Source organism: Poecilia mexicana, unplaced genomic scaffold, assembly GCF_051168715.1.
Source record: "Poecilia mexicana isolate PSO_F unplaced genomic scaffold, ASM5116871v1 scaffold_23, whole genome shotgun sequence".
NCBI lineage: Eukaryota > Metazoa > Chordata > Actinopteri > Cyprinodontiformes > Poeciliidae > Poecilia > Poecilia mexicana.
In genome coordinates this window covers 7927293-7950887 of record NW_028263392.1, presented here as the reverse complement: position 1 = coordinate 7950887, position 23595 = coordinate 7927293, and the positions used below count along the sequence as shown (strand labels likewise).

General features: G+C 39.8%; 1 protein-coding gene across 1 annotated transcript in view; it reads left to right on the top strand.

The window, feature by feature from the left end:
* The first annotated feature begins 339 nt into the window (after nt 1-339).
* Nucleotides 340-23595, top strand: part of gsap (gamma-secretase activating protein) — a 29845-nt gene continuing 6589 nt past the window's right edge. Inside the window, exons 1-28 of the mRNA XM_014970817.2 lie at nt 340-715; nt 1398-1468; nt 2824-2880; nt 2981-3050; nt 3308-3355; nt 3465-3553; nt 4989-5058; nt 5182-5231; nt 5502-5612; nt 5713-5769; nt 5857-5903; nt 6020-6105; nt 7720-7797; nt 7915-7995; nt 8191-8283; nt 8378-8546; nt 9428-9518; nt 11030-11099; nt 11694-11773; nt 12067-12147; nt 12789-12911; nt 13160-13212; nt 14729-14760; nt 16317-16378; nt 17681-17776; nt 22464-22534; nt 22700-22794; nt 23152-23271. Coding sequence (XP_014826303.2) covers nt 628-715; nt 1398-1468; nt 2824-2880; nt 2981-3050; nt 3308-3355; nt 3465-3553; nt 4989-5058; nt 5182-5231; nt 5502-5612; nt 5713-5769; nt 5857-5903; nt 6020-6105; nt 7720-7797; nt 7915-7995; nt 8191-8283; nt 8378-8546; nt 9428-9518; nt 11030-11099; nt 11694-11773; nt 12067-12147; nt 12789-12911; nt 13160-13212; nt 14729-14760; nt 16317-16378; nt 17681-17776; nt 22464-22534; nt 22700-22794; nt 23152-23271 — 2239 coding nt within the window. The 5' untranslated portion in view covers nt 340-627. The remainder of the gene's footprint in view (nt 716-1397; nt 1469-2823; nt 2881-2980; nt 3051-3307; nt 3356-3464; nt 3554-4988; nt 5059-5181; nt 5232-5501; nt 5613-5712; nt 5770-5856; nt 5904-6019; nt 6106-7719; nt 7798-7914; nt 7996-8190; nt 8284-8377; nt 8547-9427; nt 9519-11029; nt 11100-11693; nt 11774-12066; nt 12148-12788; nt 12912-13159; nt 13213-14728; nt 14761-16316; nt 16379-17680; nt 17777-22463; nt 22535-22699; nt 22795-23151; nt 23272-23595) is intronic.

Genomic DNA, 23595 nt, shown 5'->3' with positions numbered 1-23595 from the left:
TGACTGAAACACTTTCTGTTCAAAAGGAAATCCTTCCCATAGACATTTACATACAATATATTACATAATTACGAGAATAAACATGTAATTTATTGTGCATAACTGGTGAAACTGAACGTTGGCTGCACTGCACGCCTTATATTTTCTTCTCATATTTTCGGCAGATCATACATGGGAAATTTTAGGACGACAACCGCTTTATTTTCAGCTTTTCTTTCTAGGTTGAAGTTATGGCACACAACCGCGAAGTGCTGGCACAGTGGGAGGCCAGAGTGGCACCGGCGCAGTGAGACATTCCATCCCGTTGGACGGACGCGTTTCTCGGCCAATGGTAGCGATGCACTCCGCTCTGTCATCCCGGCGGAGGGCGTGGTTCACTCTGGAGCAGCGTGCTGTTTCCGCATGTCAATAAAAAAGAAGTCTGAAATGAAGAGAGGAAGTATGATCTAGACAAACCCTACGAGTGCTGTTTCTAGTTTTGCCTGTTCGCAAAGTAGGCATAAAAAAAAACCCCATGCGGTCACATGATGAGCAAGTGAAACCAGATGTTAGGTGCTGCCTAAGTATAAGAAGGACACAGTTTTCTGTGGACGGATGGTGCCATAAAACAAAAGGACTCTGTAAGACATGCTAAAGCTGAAGGAACAGTTTGATCTCCAGAGAGACGTGGTGTTTGATCTTCTCAAGAAAGAGGCATCGGTGTGCAGGGTGAAAGGTGAGGCGTTCAGGTGTTCGCGGAGTAAGCTTATTTAAAAAAAATAACGAATGAGCTAAAATGCTTAAGAGATAATGTGCGTGTTGTTGCTCAGCAAATTCATGAAAAGCCAATTTTAGTCAGCTCGAAGGAAATCTGAATGGCTGTGATTTGTTGTGTTTACGAACACTGCGTGTAATAAACAGCAGGTGGGGCTATTTGCCACGTTATATGAAGGAAACGTTTCAAAACAATGCGTATCATAGTAATAAAGCATGTGTAAACATACATTTAAAAAAAGAGAAAATACTTAGGGATATTTGGAGCTCTGTCATGGTGCATTTTACAATGTGTTGAATAATTTAAATTTAAAATTAAAACAACAAATCTGTAGTTTATTGTTACAAATAAAAATCAAACAACTGAAACGTGGTACATTAAATTTGTATCTATAAAGATGCAACTGTATAATTGCGAAGCGAAATGCAAAATCAAATTCTAAATTTATTCTGAAATATTTTCAAATAAGAAAATTGAAATTTCATATTTTAGATCAAAGGATGGTCCAGTCAAAAGTTGAGACCTAAATTTGATTCAGCATCTGTAGCAAGTGTTTGAAATTTGACAAAATGTATAACCTCCCCCCCCCCCAAAGTGGTATGAATGTTTTTGAAAGGCATTGATGATAACGTTGCACTTGCAGAATACTCCGAAGATGTGGACACTCGCATCCTAAACATCGAAAGAGATGGGAGTGTACTTTACTCTTGGAAGGTAAGCTCACCGTCAGTCACATGTGAAAACTTTGATATTCACACATATAAGATTAACATTATGTTGGTGCCATTTAAAATGCTTTTTCTTTCCATTACATTAAAGTAGATTTCCTGGATGATAACTCTGATAACGCATGTAATATTGAAGATATTTGTCATTTGAAGAGTGTAATAGTGTATAATTATTATTGCACATCAGAAATCATTCTACATTGATGTATTATTAATGTAGCTCTCTCATAAAAAAGTATTCTTATATGATCATGGCTTTAAGGCTGCTTCACCCTGTGTTGAATCTATCATGAGTGAAACATTAAAATTCAAGGTTTTCCTGTGTGTCTGCAATCCATCCTCAAGTTGGAGCTATCAAAAAAAAAACAAAAAAAAAAACAGCCTCTCTCTTCATTCTGCCATGAATCAGCTCGACACTTTTGGGTATTTTTGGAATCGTTTCTAGAATTGGAAACTATCTTTTGCTGCAAGGTATGAATGTTTAATGATGGACCCCCTGAAGAATGTGTTGCTCTTGGAGGTTGAAGGGTGTGAATGACTGTCAGCTCTTTTCAGGGTCTGAGTTGAAAGGGATTGTTCGCCCCCCCCCCCCCATTTCTAGTGTGATTGTACATTAGTTTTTATATCAGACTTTTTTATTATATTAAAACAAAACAAACTAAAATAATAGATTTGAAGTCATGTTAGCAATGTCTTTCAATCCCATTCAGCTCATGTCCTGTATGACAAGTAGAGCTACATGCTTCAGGCAGATTAGGAGTTTTAACCACATATTGGCACAGGAAATGTGCTGAGCTTAAAATAAAGCAGATCAACTCAAAGCTTATTTCACAAAAGCAGCATTATTGAATTCAAAAAAGGGTTTTAGCTGAAAGAAGTTTGAGAATATCCTAATGAATTTTAATTTTAAAAAAATACAGTCTTGCAGCTTGTTTTTGCTTTACAACCTCCGGGAGTTGTACAGTCAAAGTTTTAGGGGGAATTTTGCTGAAATGTCCACTCCGAAAGAGGCAAGCTAAATCTTTCAGAAATGTTTTCCGCTAATTAGTAATCTAGAAGGTCTGATTTTCTGATTTTCAGTTTAGAGACGACCCGATGACTCTTCACAGGTTGATGGAAGCAATTATTCCCCCCCACCCCTCATTTGGTGTTGCGCTAAACACCTGTCTGCTCCAGAAAGGCAACCTGCCAACACTCGCTGCTTTTATAGAAGCTACACTCCCTGATCAGCAGCACCTGGCTACTTATTAGCTCCAAAATTCTTCAGAAAGGCTGAAATTAGTCATTTCTGGAATTGACCATTTCAACTTTTTAATAGAATTCTGTGCTGTTCTTTAAAAGGGAGCAACAGTCACCACAAGGATTGGGAAATATGACCCCAACACTAAACAGAACAAGGTACAAAGTCGCCACACACACACACACAACTCCTTTATTTTCACTTTTATTCCACGACTGCACACCTGCACACTCAACTCTATGCCTTCTGCCCCGTCAGCTCCTCTACACATTCGACAAACAGGTCTGTGTCAGCAGCTGCTCTCTGAACAAGGAAGAGACTCTACTAGGTGAGCTTCGGTCATGTACAGAATAAAAATCTAACAATTGAACTTGGTTGTTGACCTCAAATAAAGTTAAGAGTGTGCGTCTGGAGACATGTATAACTTTACGATGTTATAATGCAGGAACTTTAAAACCAAGGGAGAAACTCTTGCATATTCTCTGCAGCCATGCCAGAAGGATGGTTAATGAATACAGATTTAGTGCGACTGTTTCTGCAGCATGACTTTGGCCGTTTTTGTTTTTTTTTCTTTTATGCCTTCAGCGGTCAGCTTGGCACAGAACACCAGCGGACAGGAGCGCCTCAAACCAAGTAACGCACCAGAAATGCTGTCTTCTATTTGAGCCCGTTAAATAATTTAAGCCCTGAATGAATTTGTGGTTTGATAGAAACATTTCTCCATCATCCCCTGCCTGTCTAGTATCAAAGTGTCTGACTCTGCTGATCGAGATTCACCCCATAAACAACACCAAGGTGCTGAAGGCGGTGGACTGCAGAGTCAAAGTGCAGGTAGAGTTAAAGATGCGCGAGCCGTGTTCCCACCTCCTAAAATTTAATAGCAACGGCCTGAAATCAGGTCATGTTTTTATTTTTTATTTTTTATTTATTTTTTTTGTTTCCCCCATTTCAGATTTTAGTACAAAGAAAAAACATTAAGGCTTTACAACAATACAAAATATCCATACTTGTGTAAATGCAGCATTTCATGTTATGATAAAAAAAAAAGAAAAAAAAAAGTAGTTTGCAGCCAAATGACAAAGAAATTGGCCAAACGGCAACAATAACAAAATTTCTTGTGCAGTTCTTGTTATTCTGGTATTAATCAAAGAAGCAAAAACACAAAATCCCCACCATTAAACGTTGTCGTGGCAGTATCCTGCTGTGGGGAGACTTTTTATGAGCAGGGAAAAGGAAGCACATCAGGACTGACTTAACGATGGAGGCGCAAACTACAGCGAAGAACATTTAAGTGGCTCCAAAAAGACTGAGGTAAAGTTTCACCTTCACCAGGAAATTACCATCAGATTTTTAATTTTTTTTTTTAAATTTAGACATTTTAACTGGTCCAGATGAATGTTGACTCTGACTACAAACTCACGCCAAACCGTACAAAATTGTGTTATTGCTGCATCTGACCACTAGTTGGCAGTCTTTCGCCTTCTCAGTTTTCATCCAGCATTTAAAATGTTGGTTTTGGATAGATTTCATCAAAATGTGCTCATCATCAAAGTTGTAATTTAGCTGTGTAGGATAGTAAAAACAAAAAAAACAACATATTCTTTGATATTGCTAGTTTAAATACGGTAATCGTGTTTGGAAAAAGGTACACGGGGTATTATTTTGTTCCAATTACCTCAACGGCATCTTAGCCTGAAGTCAAGATTTATCTCATGTTTTTTTTATTTGAATCTTTTAAATCCAATTATCACGTCTTTCTTTTACACGCCACTGTACGCCTTTAATTGAGCTCGTGTGGAGATGTTTTATCATTTGAAGCTAATTTAGGATGCAGATTATCCAGGAGAAAAATCTTCACGCGTTCTTGAGGTGGATTACATCCTTAATTATAAAGCCGTCTTTAAATTAACATTAACCCATATTAGAATCAGGATACTACAAATGAGCATACTTGAATATTCATTGCTCTAACAAAAAAGAAAAAAAAAACATCTCAAATACCTGCTTCCTGCAGGTAATTCATGCAACACAGGGAAACAAGCATTTTTTTCCCACTTCAATGAAGGTGTTGCATAAAACACGACCACAATATCAACCAAAACACGAAAAACAAAAGCATTTGGCGTTTTAAGTCAGAACATTGTGGCTGTTTTTTAAAAAGTCTCCGTCGTTGGATGTAAATGGTGTGTCTTCGAATGCTTACTCAATCAATATCAACGTGGGCTCTACGCTGGCTCCATTTAATCCGCGTCGTCGTTTGTTTCAGTTCCTCCATCAAGAAACCGAGGCGAAATCAGCGCTGGAGAGCCATCTGCTGCTGCTCGCTGAAGATGGATGTCGGTGTTCTTTGCATCGTTTTCTGTTTAATGCTCAGCTGCAAGCTACACGACGAAACCAAACAGAAAGAAAGAAAGAAACCAAAAACTAATTGAGTTATCGTTGCGTGATTGATGTTTCAGATGTGGATCTGTACCATGTGCTTCTGAGCAAACATGAAGGCTACAGAGTGGTAAGTTACAGATTCCTCCTCACTACTGCTTTCCTAAAATAAGGAGTTTGTTGGTTGGGGTTTGTTCAGATTTACATTGAGGATGTTCCCTGCTGATGAATTATGTGGATTATGTACGACAGCGCACGCTCAGTGATTAATAAGGAAGCTCATCGGAAAGCGTTTAGAGAGGCCGAGAGCAAAAGAACGCATCGTTTCGAAACCTGAGCCAGAGGAGATTTCGCATGTGCAAATTGTGCAATTTTTTTTTTTTTTTTTTGCGTGAACCAGGTGATCTCAAATCCCGAGCGCTTGACCAGGACGGCGGAGAGGATCGTAGAGGACTTCTGCTGGGCCCAGTGGGACGGACACACACAAAGGCTCTACTGTCTCACGCGCAAGGTGGCACATACGAAAACACATCCATCTTCCCTCTCATTAAAGTGGCTGTAAATGACACGAGATTCTTAAAAAATAAAAAATAAAAAAAATTGATTTGCAGGACAAGTTTGTGCTGAGATGCATCCAGTTTTACCCGAACCAAAGCTGCGACACTGTGGTAGGGCCACCGTTTGGTGTTCGAGACGATCAAAAATGTTGCCATTGTTGATCAACCACGCAATAACAGTGACTCGTTTTATCACAGTTTGAGCTCGTTTTAAAGTTGCCTGCCAATGCGTTCCACACAGTCAGGTGGGTGAACCGTTGTTCACACTGTGGAAAACCAATGTGTATTCAGTATCGAGCTTGACCTTGAATGTTGACTTTGCACGCGTGTGTGCGTGTGTGTGTGTGTGTGTGTCCAACAGATTTGTAAGTTTAGGTTTTGACCACTATCATGTGGAAAAACCTGAGCAGGAGCTCATTAGGATGCAGGTGTTCACAAACCAAAACGGTAACATATTCACACTTCACACCTGTCTGTTTATACATACTTTTTCTTTGATTTAAAAAAAAAATGCATGTATAACATTTTGTGTTTTATGTTTCTCAATGAAAATAAGAAAGTAAGTACCTAATGTAGCTCAATCAGAGCACGCATGGTGAAGGGTTTTATTACAACACCTGACCAAACTCCTTGAACTTTCCCAAGTTTTGTCATGATGGAACCATAAACCTCTGGAAAAAAAAAAGATTAAATAAATTAGTGCAGGATTGTGAAGTGTAAGGGAAAAAAAAGGTTTTTTCCATATTTCTATAGTTGTTCCTGTTGAAGTACAACATGGTCACAGTGGGAGAGATTTGAGTCTCTATATGTGCAAATCTGCTAGAGATTTACACCAAAACGCTGACAGCTTAAATTATTGTCAGAAGTGATTCTATGAAGTAGAATAATACAAATGCTACACTTTTCTTGTTTATATTTGATCTTAAAAGCACAAAATATATATTTTCTTTCGACTTCAGAGTCGCGTAAAATCCCAACAGAGTTGAAGATGACTTTTCATGACAAAACGTGAATAAGTTCAACGGGTTTGGATCATTTCGCAGGGCGCTGTGCATGTGAATTTAAAGAAGATGGCAAATTTGACCACAGAGGATCAGAAAATCATCACATTTATCATGTTCTGATAAATAAACGAGGCCTTTGCTCCAGTAAAACGCGATTAAAAAAAACACCATATCAGATCAATACTTGGACCTTGATTTGTTTGGACATATTCATAATAAGCCTCCGTTTAAAATATTTGTCTTATTTGTCTAATTTAGGCAATGTTTATCTAATACCGAGACTTGTGTGTGTAAAAAAAAAAAAATGAAGACAGCACAGAAAAATGTTGGCATATTCTCTCTGTATTTTTTTTTTGTTTACAAGACAAGCAGTTATATCCTCACCAAAAATGAAGACATTTTTAGATGTCTGTTGAAATGCAAGAAAAGGGCAGAAGATGGAACAAAAATGATGTTCCATCAGAGCGTAGAAGTCTGGAACATTTTTGTTATTGAATTACATTGCCATTTCAGAGTTTTGCATATTTAGTTTACTTCATTTATGCAAAAAAAAAACAAAAAAAACATTCATAATCAAATAATGGCAGAAGTGTCTAGTGATAATTCCTTAAATATTTTCATGGGTGGATGGATAACATGATAGTGAATGAAACAAAAAAAACTTCCCTTTAGGCTACTGTTATTTTCCCAAAGCTCATCGTGTGTACACTTGGAAAACACTTAAAATAGTGAGAACATTTTTATATTGGTCAGATGTTATGATGCACCGTTTTGAGGAAATAATTTGTTCACGAGGAGCGAATAGCGAAGAGTGAATGTCCAAAAATGACATTAAGAAAACGAAACAGAGAATTACCTGGGTGTCCGATTTATGCATTGGGTTGTCGGGTGTTTGCTTTTGGAATCCAAATCAGAAACTTTGCATTCTTCTTCTTGGGCTTTTCAGTACGTCTGATTAATCGTGGGCACATATACAGAGGGATTTAATTACAATTAAAGTAGATCACTTATAATCCATGACTCCTAAACCTCTCCGTTTCTCGGTTCGTCTTTTCAGGAAGCATGTGCGTTTGCTACAGCCAGCCGCTGACGGACAAACGGGAACTGACCTACGTCGTGGTTTTAGTTCACAAAGGTGAGCACGTGCCCCCCACCCCCCTCACCTCTCTGCTCACTCACCGCTCGGCTCACCGTGTATATATTCCTGCTTTCTGGACTCGTCTCAACATTCGGTTCCGCTCACTCCCTGCAGATTGCAGCAAGAGGTTCAGAGTGTCTCTCGGAAACGACGCGCTGAATTCGGGCCGGCTTCATCCGCTCTTCATCCCCATAGGTCACCGCACACACAGAAACGCATCATAAGCAAACACCAGAATACGTTTTAAGTTTGTAGCTGACTGAAGGAATGGGAGGACCGTGTTATTTTCAACTTCATCAGTATGAGCTACTGCCTAGTGGTGTCCAATAAACGTCTCTGTTGCAGAACGTGCTCTCTGACTGTGATGCCGTGTTATACCTTCACATGCAGGCTACTACATCCTGGTGTATCTGCAGGGGTGTTTCCTGCACTGCATCAACACCAGGCAGCAGGAGTTGCTGTGTCACTCCCTCTTCCTAACCGGTAGCTCACAATTCAAAGCCCAGCAGTGGCCGCGCTACACTTTCAAGGTGGTTTTGGCTTTTAACGTCCGTGTCCGCTTTGTCAATTTTTAAAGGTCAGGATGTCAACTTGGGCGCGCAGCTTCAGTCGGACGCCCTCACCGTGATGCACAAGGATGATGAAACCGGTGTTCGCCTTCTGGAGCTGGCAAGTGGGTCGATTCGCACCGCTGAGCTTAGCCCGGCTTACCTGCTGCAGATCCTCAGATCAGACGCGCGTGCCCGGTGAGTGCAATGCAAAACTTTTTTTTTTTTTTTTTCTGGAAGTGCAGTGATGGTGGCTTTGGTGCTTTAAATATAAATAGACAAGAGACATGAGAGCGTAGGGGTGGTGGAACATTGCTAGAAAAGAAGCAGCCGGGTGGAAACGGAGGGTTATTTTCCATTTGTCGGAGTTATTTTCGTGTGTACGCACTTGCTGAATTTTAAATACATTTGACTCCGACCGCAAAGTTTGGAAGCAGACAGCCCAGGAAGAGCCATCTGACTCAAAAGTTGCTCTGTCCTCTGATTTCATTAGGTTTTCCACTTTACTAAAAACACAATGCTTTTCAGAAATAAAAGCAAAGGTATTCACACTTTCACACATTCTGTCAAGTTACAACTCAAGTAGGCTGGAGAGTGTCGGCAAACATTTAATTTTTTTCGTCTTTCCCCACCTTCTCAATTAGAGTTAGGTCTAGACTTTGACTAGGCCAGTCACTATCCTACAGTTAAAAAAAAAGACAAAAAACGTTTGAAGCCTTTAACTGGATTTCTTTATAGATTGACCTGTAATTAGCTCCATCCACGCTCGAAATCACCTCTTACCCCCTTCGTTGTTTCTGTAGCAACTGTATGTCAGAATGCCATGTTTAGTGGTATGGTCTCTATTTACAACTAACTACAAGTCTGTGATTTCTAAAGGTAATTATTTTCAGAGGGATATCTCAGGAAATATTTTTACACCACACACTATTTAGATAAAAAAAGAAAATGACCGATTTTCTCTTTCCACGAGTTTGCGTATCGAAAGGCCCTCTAACTACCAACACCAACTGTTGGCCTCTTCATCTGCGTCCGCTCACATTAAGGTACATGTCATGTTTTTCCCACCTATGCCCAAGGTGTCCCAGCGGTCGGACCGACCCCCGTCGCCTGGCTGCCCTCCACTGCCTGCTGGTTTTCATGGGAGACGACCCGAAGCTGGAGCTGAAGGTGCACAAGCAGACAGTTATAATGAAGTGTGTGGACAAAGATATTGACCTTTAAAGTCCAAAGGCGCGGAGCTCACGCTCGCATTTGGCTGTGCATTTCGATATTATCTGTTGAGTACAAAAAAAAAGGAAAATCAAGAAAGGCGAAGCCATTGATTGCTCCCGGGTTTTGAAAAAGAAAAAAAAAACAAAACACACGAGATCAATCTGCTCTCCTTGATGCAAAGACGAGGAGAAAGAAGGAAAGAGAATGCATACACTTAGGCTACTTTCATGCACATCTACCTCTAGGAAAATTGATTTCATAAGAATAATTCATAGGGCAAAATTTCTGTTTGTGCAATTCCGCGGAAATGCTGTAGGTGTCAACCTTGAGTTGGGGAAAGAAAGGCAGGAGGAACATGAACATTAAGCTGAAGTTGTGATTAAACCAGTGAGAGAAGACGACAAGTGGGCAGAGTCGACGGCAGAAATTAATGGTTTGATATTTGGTTTGGACACTGTGCTGAGTACGACTACGACTTTATTAGTGTTGGATCTAAAACGGGATGTTCCAGCTGCCCCTATAGATGAAATAAATTATTTCTTTAAAGGTTAAATGACTCACCAGCTTCATTAGGGGACCTAGCAATAGAAATTGGGACGCTCCGCATCGCGTTTGTGTTTTATGGGAGGGGGGGGCTTTCAGTACAGTAGCACCTTTATCAAATGTGACTACATGTTCATGATTTTGGCTCTGCTCAGATGATTTTGTAGCTTCAGGGAAACGCTGCGCGATTCGACTCAAATTGACACGTGGCAAAAATCTGTTTGTTCAAAGCGCCTAGCTGAAATGCAACCATCTGAAAGTTGTTAGAATTTCAAGTTTTTGTGGTGTAGATTATGAAACTAATCTAGAGACAGCCCTAATCTACAATAAAACCCTACAGGAGAACAATTGATCTGACAAGATGAAGACAGTTTTTTTTGTCGTTTTTATTTTTTTGTTGCAATAACAAGAATGATGGTGGGAGTTTGCTGATAATCTAAGAACACATCCAGTCTTGTCATATTTAATGTGGGAACGCATTACTGTCATCGTCTAGCGCTCTTATGGAAGAATCGTTTTGGGACGGATTTGTCCACTTTGCCAAGCTGCACCACGGAAACAAAGAGTTGCTTTATGTCAGGACACTGTACAGAATATTAAATTATACACACTAATTGAAGTAATAACAGCAGTAGTCGTTTTTATAATGTAAAAAGGCTATAAAGGATGTCAAGTAACCTATAAATGATGATTTACTGCAGTATAAAACTGACCTTTGCTCTTATTATAAGCTAACTCAGCTAGCTGCTACCACCAGCTTCCCTTTTGTCCAAATGCCTGAGTTACCCATTTTATTTTTTCAATGCAAGCTATGAAATATTTGCACAAAAACAAACCATGCAGCCATTTCTACAAAGTCATAGAAGTTAAGAACTATTTTACTTCCTGTGCAGTTAACCGCCTTGCGTCCATTTTTATTCCAGGTTGTCGAATGGCTGTGTGACAACATGAACGCCTTTGAATCCTTCGATCAGATCCAGGAGTTCATTTTAGGTCAGTCAGCGTGAGCCTCCTGAGTGTGGCTTATTCTTCCCTTTTAGAGTCTTATTGCTGCACTCGCTCCCGTTTCTTTTCCTCCACCTCTATCAGTCCATCACAACTCGAATGCTTACATCCAGTCTACACAAAGCTGAATTCTTTCATCAACTCTGTTTGGCTCTTAAATTTCTCCTCGCAAACCTGTGCCAAGCCGCCCACACAAATCAGGGCATTTAGAAAATAGATTTTTTTTCTCTCTCTCTTTCTCTCTCTCGACCTTGGAGACTTGCAGCTGGCTCAAAACGGACTGTAGATGATTAGGTGCTTGTAGAAAGCAAATAAGATGAAGAAATGAAAACCATAGCCAATTAAATATAACATTTTGATACATTTACACTTATTAGTCTTTAACAGATGTTACTATTCCGACTGAAAGGTGATGTCTATTCAATATGATTTTAGAAGTGTGTGCTCTTTAAAGATTTGGCAATAAGATTTATTAATTGCATTCAAGTGTACATAAATGTAGACATACCTGTGCCTCAAAGCTTTTTGTTGACAGCTTGTATCTGTGCTCTATATTTACACATGAATGTTTCTGTCATGCAGCGTCTTTATTTAGAATCTGCTATAAGAAGTCTCTTGGCCTGGATAAAGTCCTACCTTATTCCTGTTTGTTTGAAAAAAAGGTATCACACACACTATTGCTTAAATGCACACTAGCAGATAGACATGCAAACAGTGGCTGCTTTTTTTTTTTTTAAATATATATAGGTGTTATGGCTCTCTGCACAAGGTGCCAGTGATATGCTAAAGCTCAGGGTTAAACTAAAGGGACTCTTTTTTTCCGTTGAAAATCTTTACATCAAAAACCTGAAATGGTCAAGCATGAACTAGATTACCCTACTCTACATAGAAAGATAATCTGTGTCATAGAAATTTGTGGTGTTTACTTTTAGTGTGGTTTGGGGTTTTGTTTCAGGAAGTCCCAGCCTGCCTGTTGGAGCTCCCTGGTGTTTCGTGTACCACAGAGCCGCGCATTGTGCCTGATTTTAAGGGAAAGGTATAACCAACCCCCCCCCTCCCACACACATTGTGCCTGACACACACACACACTTTTTAATACATTTAAATGAGTGCTATTTGTTAAGCTAAAAACGTTTCAAAACACTGGGCAATTAGCATGTTTGCTAACTGACTGTTAAGCTATGCCAGTTAGGCTAGCTAATGAGCTGTCAGCTCATAGCTAGCTCGTAGGTTAGCTGATAGCCAGACTATTTAGCAAGCCAATATCAGCTTAGTGGCAACTACAAGCAATTGTTTGTTTTTTTCTAAAGTACTGTTTTAAATTCCTCAGAGAAAAATCAAATGACAAATACCGCAGGTACTTATTCCTGTTAAAATCAATATGTTATTGTCTCAGTAGCAGGATATTTGTTGTTTGCGTATTTTCGTGTTGCATATTTGCGCTGTGGACAAAACCTTGGTGTTTTACTCAAGAGTTGCATGCGGTCCTTGTCCTTTGCTAACCTTAAAAAACACACACCCTTAAAAAACACACACCGATTCGCTGCATTTTCAGTGGTGGACATAAAAAAAAACTATTTGACATCTGATTGTGTTTCTGTTTATATGCAGCTAATTTGCAAATGATCCTCACTCTGGTTTGTCCTTGCTTGTTTGTTTCCGCGTATCGCTGTGCAGGCCACGCGGCTCCAAGGTTTCTGGGCAGAGCTGCAGTGGAACACAGAGAGGACGAAATGTTTGAACGCCGCTTCCAACCCAAGATACAGAACCTCACACATCCGGGCCGACTGGGATAAATTGGTGAGTGGCTGTGCTTTTGTGTGTGTGTGTGTGTGTGTGTGCGTATAAAGCAAAAACCTTTCATGCATATAAATTACTGTAAATCACTTTTGACTCATCATTTCCATTCTAAAAACGGCCTGCTAATGTGGAGGTGTCTTTTTCTGGATGTCCTTGTCAGCATACCTGTGGGTATAGTCCAACAATGTCAGTGTACTTTCATCCCTCCCATGATGATGATGGTGGTGGTGGTGTTGTTGTTGTTTCAGAGGTCCGAGAGCAAAGCCTCCAGCCATGTGAATCACTTGGAGAACACAAAGAAGTAGGTCTGCCTCCCACTGGAGCTCTATTAAGAAATATGTTCCGAACTCGCAGACCTGAAGCAGGGGGGAGGAACCGCATCGCTGCTTTTCTACATTATCTGTATGAAATCTCACTAATAAAAAGGCACTAAATGTAAACCTAAGAAGACTTTTATCTAGAAGCTTGTGGTACTTTTTAACCCCATCCTAGTTTTGATAAAATCCGGTAGGTCTTTAATGGTAGCTAAAAAAAAAAAAAAAAAAAGAAGTGTTATTTCACAAAATGGTATTCAAAAAACATTGACCTATTTACAAAAATGACTCATACAAATCTGGTCTTATATTACAGTATTATAGTATTTACCACTTAGTAGTTATGAGCCAATAAAGTGAAACTACTGGAATAACAAGCAGTGGTAAAACTGTATAAAAATGGCCTTATTTGCTGTTATTTCAAATAATTAGTCGAGTTCTGTAGCCAGATGCCTAACAGATTGTTTCTAGCTACTGCAGCTTTAAATTGCCTTTTTTTTTTTTAGCGCGTCGCTTTAGTTTTCACAAGATCTTTTGCGGTTTCTTTGTTTTGTTTTTGTTTTTCTGGTCTGGCATTGCAGGAGAGAAACGTCTCGTGGTTTTCAAAACCGCTAAATGACACTTCTAAATTCTGGGCTTTTACCTTAACTTTTATTTCCTATCACCACAATTTTTATTTTTTATTTTTTGTATATGTGTTGTTGCTGGATTTCTTTTAAGGGTGCGGCGTTTTTGACTTTTAGATTTATTATCCTTGTACAGTAAGCAGTACAATAAGATTAAGAGCACAGCTCTAGTTCAGCCCCCAACTCTCTGCTGCTTCCTCCCAATTATTTAAACCTTGAACATTTCCCTCGCTCCTTTACAATTTGGCACTTCACACAGTCTTTGAAGCGGCAGCATGATGCATGTAGTGCTGACTAAAAGCAAAGTACAAGAGGATAATGATGCATCCCTGATGTAGTTCAAGTGCTCCTCAGTCTGTTGTTCTTGTCTGCTGGCTCATAAACATGCTTCACCCGGCTGTGGATAGTGATATGAAGATACTGTGCCTTGTTGAAGTGCATCCCCACCCGACCTCTTTTTAATTCTTCACGTAAAACCCCAAACTGAAATGTACTCCGTTAAAAGTTGATTTTTGCAGCCAGTCATAGATCTTTTAATATTTCCATGTATTTTGCTCCTTCCACCTAATATTATTCTAGAAATAACAAATATGCTGTGGTAACTTTAGACTCTTGGCTGTAAATGATGAAGCAGTTTGGTGGACAGACACTAATTGATGTCAAATTTGCTGAAAATGAAACAAAACATCATAAAAACCTAATAATTAGATTTTTCCCTCATGTTTGAACTGGATTTCACCTCCATAGTTTTAGATTTTTATTTTTTTATTTTTGAGTCAGTGCAGCTTCATATTTCACTGTTCTGAGAAAATAAAAGAAATTCCAACTTGAGGTCATGTTTTTTTTTTTCATCAAGCGTCTCTCTTCTTGTTTCCAGGGTTCTTTCAGTGGTTGACACCTGGTGCCTCGGTAAGCCAAACCAAAGAGAGCGCTTCGCGTTCACTTACAAGCAAAATCCCCTGGAAGGCAACGCAACATTTGCACGGCGCGTGACGCAACAAAAACCCCACGTCGTACATAATGCAACGCCAAACGCTTGCACGAGTGCGTTTGTGCGTCGTGCCCAGAGGAGAGCTCACGCTGAAGCCGATTCATTTTGGAGGGGCGAGTTGAGAAGGAGGGAATGTAGAAGAGAAATAAATAAAGTGAAACAATGAGGAAGAATGTGAAACTTACGTAACAGTGGGGAATAGGGTACTTTCCTCTCCTCTCTCTCTTCCAGCTTTCCGTCTCTTGTAGCTCGAATGCAGCTGCGATACGTCAACCTTACTGCGGGACACTTTTTGTTTTTTTTGTTAAGGCCACAGAAGGTCCAACATCCTGGATTCACTGGAAAAAGATACATAAAAACATAAACATAAATAAATGTAAAAGATTGACACGCTGTTAATATTCTTAAAATAAGTTACCATCTTTTGATTTCTCCCTACAGTCGTGATACAGGATCATGTTTCGCATAAATCTAAGAATCTAAGTGGCACGTTCTTGAAAAAGAAAAAAACAGTCTAATATGTTAGTCTTTTGTTTCAAACATTTTTAAAGCACTATGTAGCCGTAACTGTTGAACAAATTCCAATTTATATTTAAGCATGAAAACCCACTCGATGTCTGTAAACGCCGAGTGGGCGCCTCGGAGAAAACGGCGTCGATACAATGTGAATGTCCCAAACTTCGTCATGAAGACCAACGGACAGACCGGATGGGTTAGGGAGGAAGTTTCGGAGAAGTTTAAACCGAATTAATGCTATGAAATAATATCTCAAGCTATGAACAAACTGGTGCTACACAAGTCTAAATGTACCACTCATTGTTAAGCATGGTGGTGGCAGAATCATGCTCTCATGTCTTTCTTTGACACGGAAAGGGGAACTTCTAAGAGCTGATGGAAAGAGAGGATTAATCTACATTTACTAGTGTACAAAGTGTGAGTAACGTCATAAAAAGAATTTTTTTTAGATGCACCTGTCGCAGACATGCATATTGCAAATTAAACTGGATCTTCTGCATGTTGGCCTGGCTATGATGGAGCTGTATATAGCCGTAGCATGTCAGGGTATAACATCAAAAAGCCTGCTTTCTGTGTGTGTGATCAAAGATGGTGTGTATTTGTGTATGCAACAGAATCCAAAGTATGGTAGATGAAGCATGGTCTGCTTTCATGAGACTGACATGAAAGGACTTGCACAGTTGGATTTCTGCCTTCAAACCCCTGAGGTGAAGAGATGTGTCTTTAAAGCAAAAAATAAAAATAAAAAAATACACCGAATAAATCTTCTGATTAATAAGTCATCATCTCTTTTGTCTCATTAACTTGGGCAAAAGGCATTGCTTTATTTCCCCCCAAACCCCCATTATTTTTACAGATAGCTTATTACTTGTAGCAATATCAAATAATCTTTGGCATCAGAAGTTACTTCAAAAACACATTTTTATATTTGCGTATTTTTTTCCCCCTTCTTCTGTAGATAAAAAGCTGGTGCCACTTTTTCAAGAAGAGGACCATCAACAAAGGGCATTCATCGGCCTGGTGAGAAAACCCATCAAAGGCTACAAGACTGCACTCGCAGTGTATAAGACAAAAAAACCCCAACAGGCCTCACTGAAGTAAAATATTATGCCACCATGCTACTTTAGGCAAAGGTGTACTTCCAAATTTCAGGATACAGATTTCAGGAAGTTCTTTTCCTGCTTTGAAGACAGAACCAGGCGACCGGGGACATGTTTCTAGAAACGCCGTTCCTCTTTGTGGCTCCGATATCAACCGAAAATTTGACGAGGCATTCGGGTGATTTACTACCGATTTTAGTATGACGACAAGGGTGCAAACCGCTAAAGCAATATTGCTAGTGATGTAGATAAAAATGAGTGAATCCTTTGTAGGGTAGGGTTTTTATTTTAGCTAGAAGGTCTATATTCTTCAATATTTATGATTTTTTAAAACATTTTATTTAGATTATATCTCAATTAGGTATTGCTTTGCTTTAGCTACTACTAAGATGTTTCAGTTTACAAAATTAAATCCCAACATTTGGTCACTGAAAACTGAAGAGCAGTGGCTGGAATGCTCATCAGCAGTTTTCTTTTATCTCGCGTTCTTTATGTTAATTCGAATCCCAACGTGTCAATTTTCTCCCCGGTGTCGGAGACGGCACGAGAAATGTGCAGCAGCTTCACCCGCTTACAATAGAACAGGTTGATATATAGATCACTGAAAAGCCACAGTGTAATGCTGACAACCAGTTATTTCCCTCGCTACAGTCATCTGTTATAGTGAAGCTCCTGCTACGCTTCAAATGAGTCGACTCTTTAACAAAAGAGGCATCTTAAGGTCCTTGTCCTGCCGGGTTTTTTTTTTTTTTCTCTTTTCTTTTTTTAAACCGAGCTGTGTTTGATGGACAATTTCATATCTTTGACTTTTCCCTCTGCTCAGCATAGTTTTTTAAAGAGCAGATAGCTTCAATTTAATAGAGTTCAGTTAAGCTATTCTTGGGATGACCCAGTCCTCTGATCTCACTCCATTTATTCCCTCCATTACTCGTCCTACTTACATCATCTTCAGCCTTTCAATCCGTTTCCTGAAACTTATTTGCCCCCCTCTCCTCGTCTTAGACTCTTTTAGCCTCTTCGTCCTTTCACGTCCACAGGTCCCCTCCCCCTCTTGTCCATTGAATTTACTTTTGGAAATTGAAGGAAAACTCCATTGTGAACTCCATTTGACCCCAGAGCCGAGTGCTCTCAAATGTCTGCATAAAGCATGCAAATATGTCTTAAGTTCAAGCCGCAAGCCCTGGAAAAAAAATAACGTGTGTGCATCTTGCATTTTTTGCAGACAGTCGACAAACTTCGAGAACATCTCAACAGATACCTGCCTCAACTGGGAAAGAAGAAGATCGACTCGCTGGTGGTCAACTATGTAGCCAAGCTGGTAGATGCACTGTGCATGTTTTTCTTTTGTGTATGTGTGTGTGTGTGTGTGTGTGTGTGTGTGTGTGTGTGTGTGTGAGATGGCCAAAGATAAAGTGGTTTTGAAGTAGAAGTTATATTTATTTCAAAATTCCCCCCCCCCTTACTCTTGGAAGGTTAAGTGACAGCAGAAATCGCTCAGTGGAGAAGAAGTCTGCAGGCTTGCACTTAAAACCGAACGGTTTGACTCTTTGCTGGAAGCCATAACAGGATTCTTTGAGGTTTCCGAAACAAGCGTGTATTTTTTTTTTTAGGTTTCAGTCCATGCTGCTGGTACCTGATGAGTGAAGTTTGTGTGCATGTTCAAAAATAATGTGTTGAAAGCAAAAAGGTACTTTTGAGGACTTTAACCGCTTGAATCTTTACGTTTTGTCTCCTTACAACCACAAATGTTATCCAACCCTTTCAAACAATAACATTGTTTTCCATTTCCTATCTGTTGTAGGAAATTCATTTATTTTAAGAACTACCATAAGGGAAAATCTTTTTAAAACTGGGATTAATGCATTTTCTTCAATGGGGTGATCCATATTTATAGAAAACGGTGTCGAAAAGGTATTTCGCAGCTACTTTAATTCTAATCATCTTGCAGAAATGTTGTGCAAAACTAATAATAATAATAAAAAGAAAACTCTTTGAAAAACTGCTGAGCTAGAATTTTTACAGTAGAGATGCTTTTATAGAGAAGCGTCAAGGAAGCTGGTCAGAGTTAATGGGATAACGGAGCTAAAGGTGGAATGATCCTGGATGACGATCCGGTGCAGATTACTGTTCACAGTTGCTCTTCGTTTAAAGACACTGAGCTTCAGCGATTTTGCTTAAAAATGAAAAGAAAAGAGGAAAAATTTAAGGGCTACGTACGGTTTCCCTTCCAATCACTATAATGAAATGTAAAATCAGCTGAGGTTTGTGGATTTAATGTGACCGAGTTGGGAAAGACTTTTAAAATGCCCTTTAACTACCTTCCGTTTTGTCTGTCATTTTCTAAACATAACCACAATTCATTCAAGGTATGATAAGCTCACACTTCTAATACACCAAAAGTAATTGTGTGTCAGAGGCAAAAGCACTTCCAAAGTCACTTTTCAGGGCTTAAGTTTGGCTTTGTCAGGGCTCCCTTGTGGCCAGTGGCCAGGGCTTTTAGCCCGACAGATATCCTACAGCCGGAAAGGTCTAAACATGGGCAGAGGTCAATGGAGTGAGATGAGAAAACCAGGAGCTTAAGAGCAACATTAGGCGACTCTATAAATTTTGTATGATTCGTACTTAGCCTGGGTGAATTTTTTAAGTATATAGAACCTTAGAGGTGGATTTTAAGTTCTATTTTTAGGATAAGCTTCCTAGGACCTGGAATACAAAGTGCTACTTGCATCTGTGGACTCAGACTTTACCAGACAATGGCATTTGAGAAATAGAGTACATTGTATTTTTTTATATAACTATATAAATGTCAATTTATTTTACATTCAGCATGCAGTAAGTTTCCTCTCAGTTCTTTCACCTGACCATGAAACAGAGTTATGCAGAGTGTGCTTAAAAATGAGTTAAACTTTAAGAGTGGACTTCTAATGTCTACATTGGATATCTCTAAAAATTAGTATCTACAGTGCACAGTTTATGACAACACACCAGAGTGTTTTTACAAAAATAATGTGAAACTTATTCCAAAATGTAATGCTTTCCTAGCACAAATTTTGTTTTGCGTAACTGATGAGTTAAGCGTTTTACAGAGTATGTGACAGATCAATATGTTCACGCAAGAGCCTTCACTGACCGACTGCAGATGTCCGAAATAAGAGAAGCCAATTTAAAATATGACAGAAGAAAAATAGAAATGAAGCAGAGATCAGACATAATAGAAATAGTCACAGGAAACAGGACTAAGTTGTGATTTCGTGAGCCGCCATGTCAAAGGTGTGAACCCAGTTGGTTTGCGGAGCGACGCGGAAACTGCGGTACAGTCCTCCAGTCGGTCCCTTAGTATATCTCAGACATTGCCGGTGTTTCGATGCCGCGATGTTGGGCTGAACTGCAGCTGATAAATGAAGCCTCAAAAAGGCAGAGGAGGAACCTGCGAGTTTTTCAAGGCACCTTCCTGTCAGGGTTTCTACATTTGGCTTTCATTTGCATATTTTCTGAGGCGGCGGTTTCTTCAAAGCTGCTAAAGTCAACATCAGAGAGCTTAGAGTCGACACACTTTCAGTGGAAGGCAATTTGTAACGGTGCAAACAGCTATTAAGAGGATTTATCTCAAGACACTTAAATGGTTTACATTTAAAACAAATGAATAAATGGAAGGGTTTTGACACCGTACAAAATGCACTTCTCTTTAAAGATTTTTCTTGTTTTTTTTTTTATGTTTTCTTATGTTGATGGATTGAACACAGGAGATGCTTTCATTTGCATAACCAAGGAAAAGGAGACACCAACCCTTTGTCCTGCGTCTCACCGGGACTGTTGGTTCTGTAAAGTCAGGTTTTAATATTCCACCGAGGTAAATCCCTCCATGGTTTCGAGGTGCTGAAAGGAGACATACGGCATATATCAATGCGGTGGTATAAATCAGGCCAAGGGTAAGGCTCGGATTGAATAGGAAAGCAGAATGTGCCAGGTTTCGAGTCTTGCGGAGGTAAAATAGGAACAGAGAGGAGGAAGAAGAAATCCTCCCTTTGCTGCGACAAGGCTCATGGATTTTTAACCCCGCGCCTTCGACATCCTGCTGAACGGGAGCAAAAATAGGTACCTGTGTAATCGCTTTTTGGCCTCGCTCCGGCTCAGACACGCGAGGTGATTACTGGGCTTATCCAGCGGAGTGGAAGAGAGATGGAGACAGACTTATTCAAAGAGAAACAGCCTTTTGAGGTCACTTTATTTTAAGCACAGTTGACAAACTTCGGGGCTTGTTCTGCAGTCGGCCTGAGTCGCGTTTTAAAAAAAAAAAAAACAGTACTCCTCTACAAATAAAGAGCATGTCCCCCTTTTTCGCTGGTGCTTATTTAGACTAATGGCTGCATTGACACAGGAGGATGGGGGGAGGGGGGATGAAATAGATTACAGCTTTTAAGACCCAGAGAAGTTTCAGCTCTGATAGATTACGGCTCCACTCGGCATTATTGTCACCGATATTTATCATTTCCCCGCCTCAGATGCAACAAACAGCTCAGAAAGAGAATAGCCTGCTAATTGCAGGAGTATAAATTGCACACGTATTTTACAGCAACGCAATTAAAAGGAAGCTGGCCGCGACGTCCCGGCTTCTGTAAATGAGAATTTGTTCTGTGGCGAAGGTTGGTGCATTTTGGCGCAAGAGGTTTACCGTTTAAGACAAACTGCTTAGTATAGATTTTAATTCATTACCGAGAGTCAAATCAGATTTATTCATTGTGAGGCTGCGGCTGCTTGGGATGCTTGTTTTTTTTCCCCTTATTGTTTGAGAGTTTGTCTGTGATCAATGCCAGCATGCGTTGTACTCACAGCATCATCCACACTTATTTGGTACCTTGGGTAAAGATGTGCAAATAACATTAAACTCATATAGCAGAAGCATAATCTCAAACTGAATGTCAAAAAAAATCAAACATTTGAATTCAGCACTTTTTGTGTGGAAACAATCGAAATGAATGACCGTTTGTGCCGAAACTGAAAACAAACTGAATCGAAAGTATTTCTAAGAAAAACTATATTTGTGATCATTTAGCTTCTTTTTTTCTATGTAGTATAAATAACTATAAATGTGAAGTACAACAGAATACTTGATATCTAGCTGTGAGTTCACATCTCACGATTTTTTTTAGAAAAACTTCAACTTCCGTAGCGGAATTGGAGAGAAAGGTGTGAAGAGAAGAAAATGGGCCCAGAGAAACGTATTATGTGTGTATTTTCCCCCCGTTTTTTGGAGCTTATCTGTTACATAAGAGCAGCTAATTGAAACTTCCACCTTAAGGTCACAGGAGGATGTTGCCGCTGGCAATAGGAACAGGTTTCCCACTGGTGTTCAGGATGTGGATGAGGCAGACCGTCTTCCTGTTATTGTTCGGGAGGCTGGGGTGTGGGGAAACAAGCTCACATGGTGAGCGTTACTCAGCGCTTTCAAAAGTAACCTGAGTAAATGAAAAATACCCTTTATGAAGGGATAAAGGCTATTAAAACCAACTCAGATGGGAAAAGGAATTAAGTCCATCATTAAACAACCAATTAACTGTGATTAACCATATTTTTTCTGGACTGTCGAGTTCAACGCCACACCTGAGTTTGATACTTCAAGACTAGAATAACTAAGAAATAATACAAGTAACACCCGTCTGAAAACATAAAGTCGTTGCGACAACCAGTTAAGCTTGGTCAACGGTTTCATTTGATTATGTGAAATTGTGAGAAGGCCGCTAAGAAACGAGCAGTCTTTGGAAAGGAGGGCTGTGTGAACGTTTTGTCAGCACTGTGAATTTACAGGAACCAATAATCGTCGTAGCAGGTAAACATGTGAGAGCCGTGTGTCTTCAGGCGTCGGTTCAAAATGATGGCGCTCTGTAAAGTTTCCAGGCGACTGATTTCGTCTGAGGGCAACATTTTATTGGAATCTAATGGAGCGTGTCTTTGTCAAACCACTAAAATGTGTGTGTGTGTGTGTGTGTGTGTGTGTTTGTATTTAGCTGGAGCTCATCAGACACATGCTGGAATCAGCCTGGCTGAAGTACAAACTTGGCCCTCACGTGTTGTGCTTGTAAGTAGTCCAACTTGTTCTTTTGAAAACTTTTAACAGACTCCAATAGCGTTGCTGTGTTTACACGTGGAAGTTGTTGACTTCCACATGTCTCCTTCCCATGTGTGAAAGTTGCATAATCCTCTCAATTCTGTTTTTTTTTTCTTTTTGCCATTTGGTGTCCAGGGCGACGAAGGGCGGCCCGGCCGAGTGGGCCGTATTTCACTTCATGCTTCGGATCCTGGAGTCCACCCAGAGCCTCTGCCTGCCTCTCCCACCTGGTATAATACAAACACGTGTCCCCCCAGTGAGGCGCGACAGAATGGTGCATTCGCAGAACTCTGACGAAGCTCCGGGAGGACGGGAATGCATTTTCACTCATTTGAATTAATTTCACAGTGTTTGCAGTTGTTTGCTACATAATTCTTTCATTTTTTTTTCTTTTTTTTTTTTTTTGTCACTCAGGAGTAAAACTTTAATTTTAAAGTGAGGTCTCGGAAGGAGACGTTTCACAAATGTTGGCCCTGCAATGCATTGCATGAAATGCGTTCCACGACGTCGGCTTTACTCAGAATATTTCAGTCTCCCCTCCCCCCCTCCTTTCATTGTTTTCTCATTTCATCGGTTTGTTTCTCCAGGCTATCACACCCTGTTTGCTGTGTTTGCTGTTCGTTGCCTACCTCATCAAACCTTTCTACAGTACATTGACCACGGTTTCCTGCAGCTCACTGAAACCTTTGTGTCTCGTCTCATGACAGGTTTGTGTATAAATACGCATTTTTAAGGGGGTGGGGGTGAAAGTAGATCACCTGCGGTACTCGGAGCAGTTGTGAAGTTAGCTACTTTCAAGGATTTCCATTTGCAAACGTCCTCCATACTATCAAAAAGGTGTTTCTTTTAATGTCGAATTCATTCACTCAATGTCAGACTAAGCTGCATAACAAATTGAGTCTTTGTGACACACAAACTGTTCACTTACAATTTTCATTTACCTTAATTTAATTCTTCCAAGGCAGTTTGTCATCTCTTTAGAACTCATTTGTTCTCTGGTTATTTTCACAAGAAGTGTGAAAATAACCAGA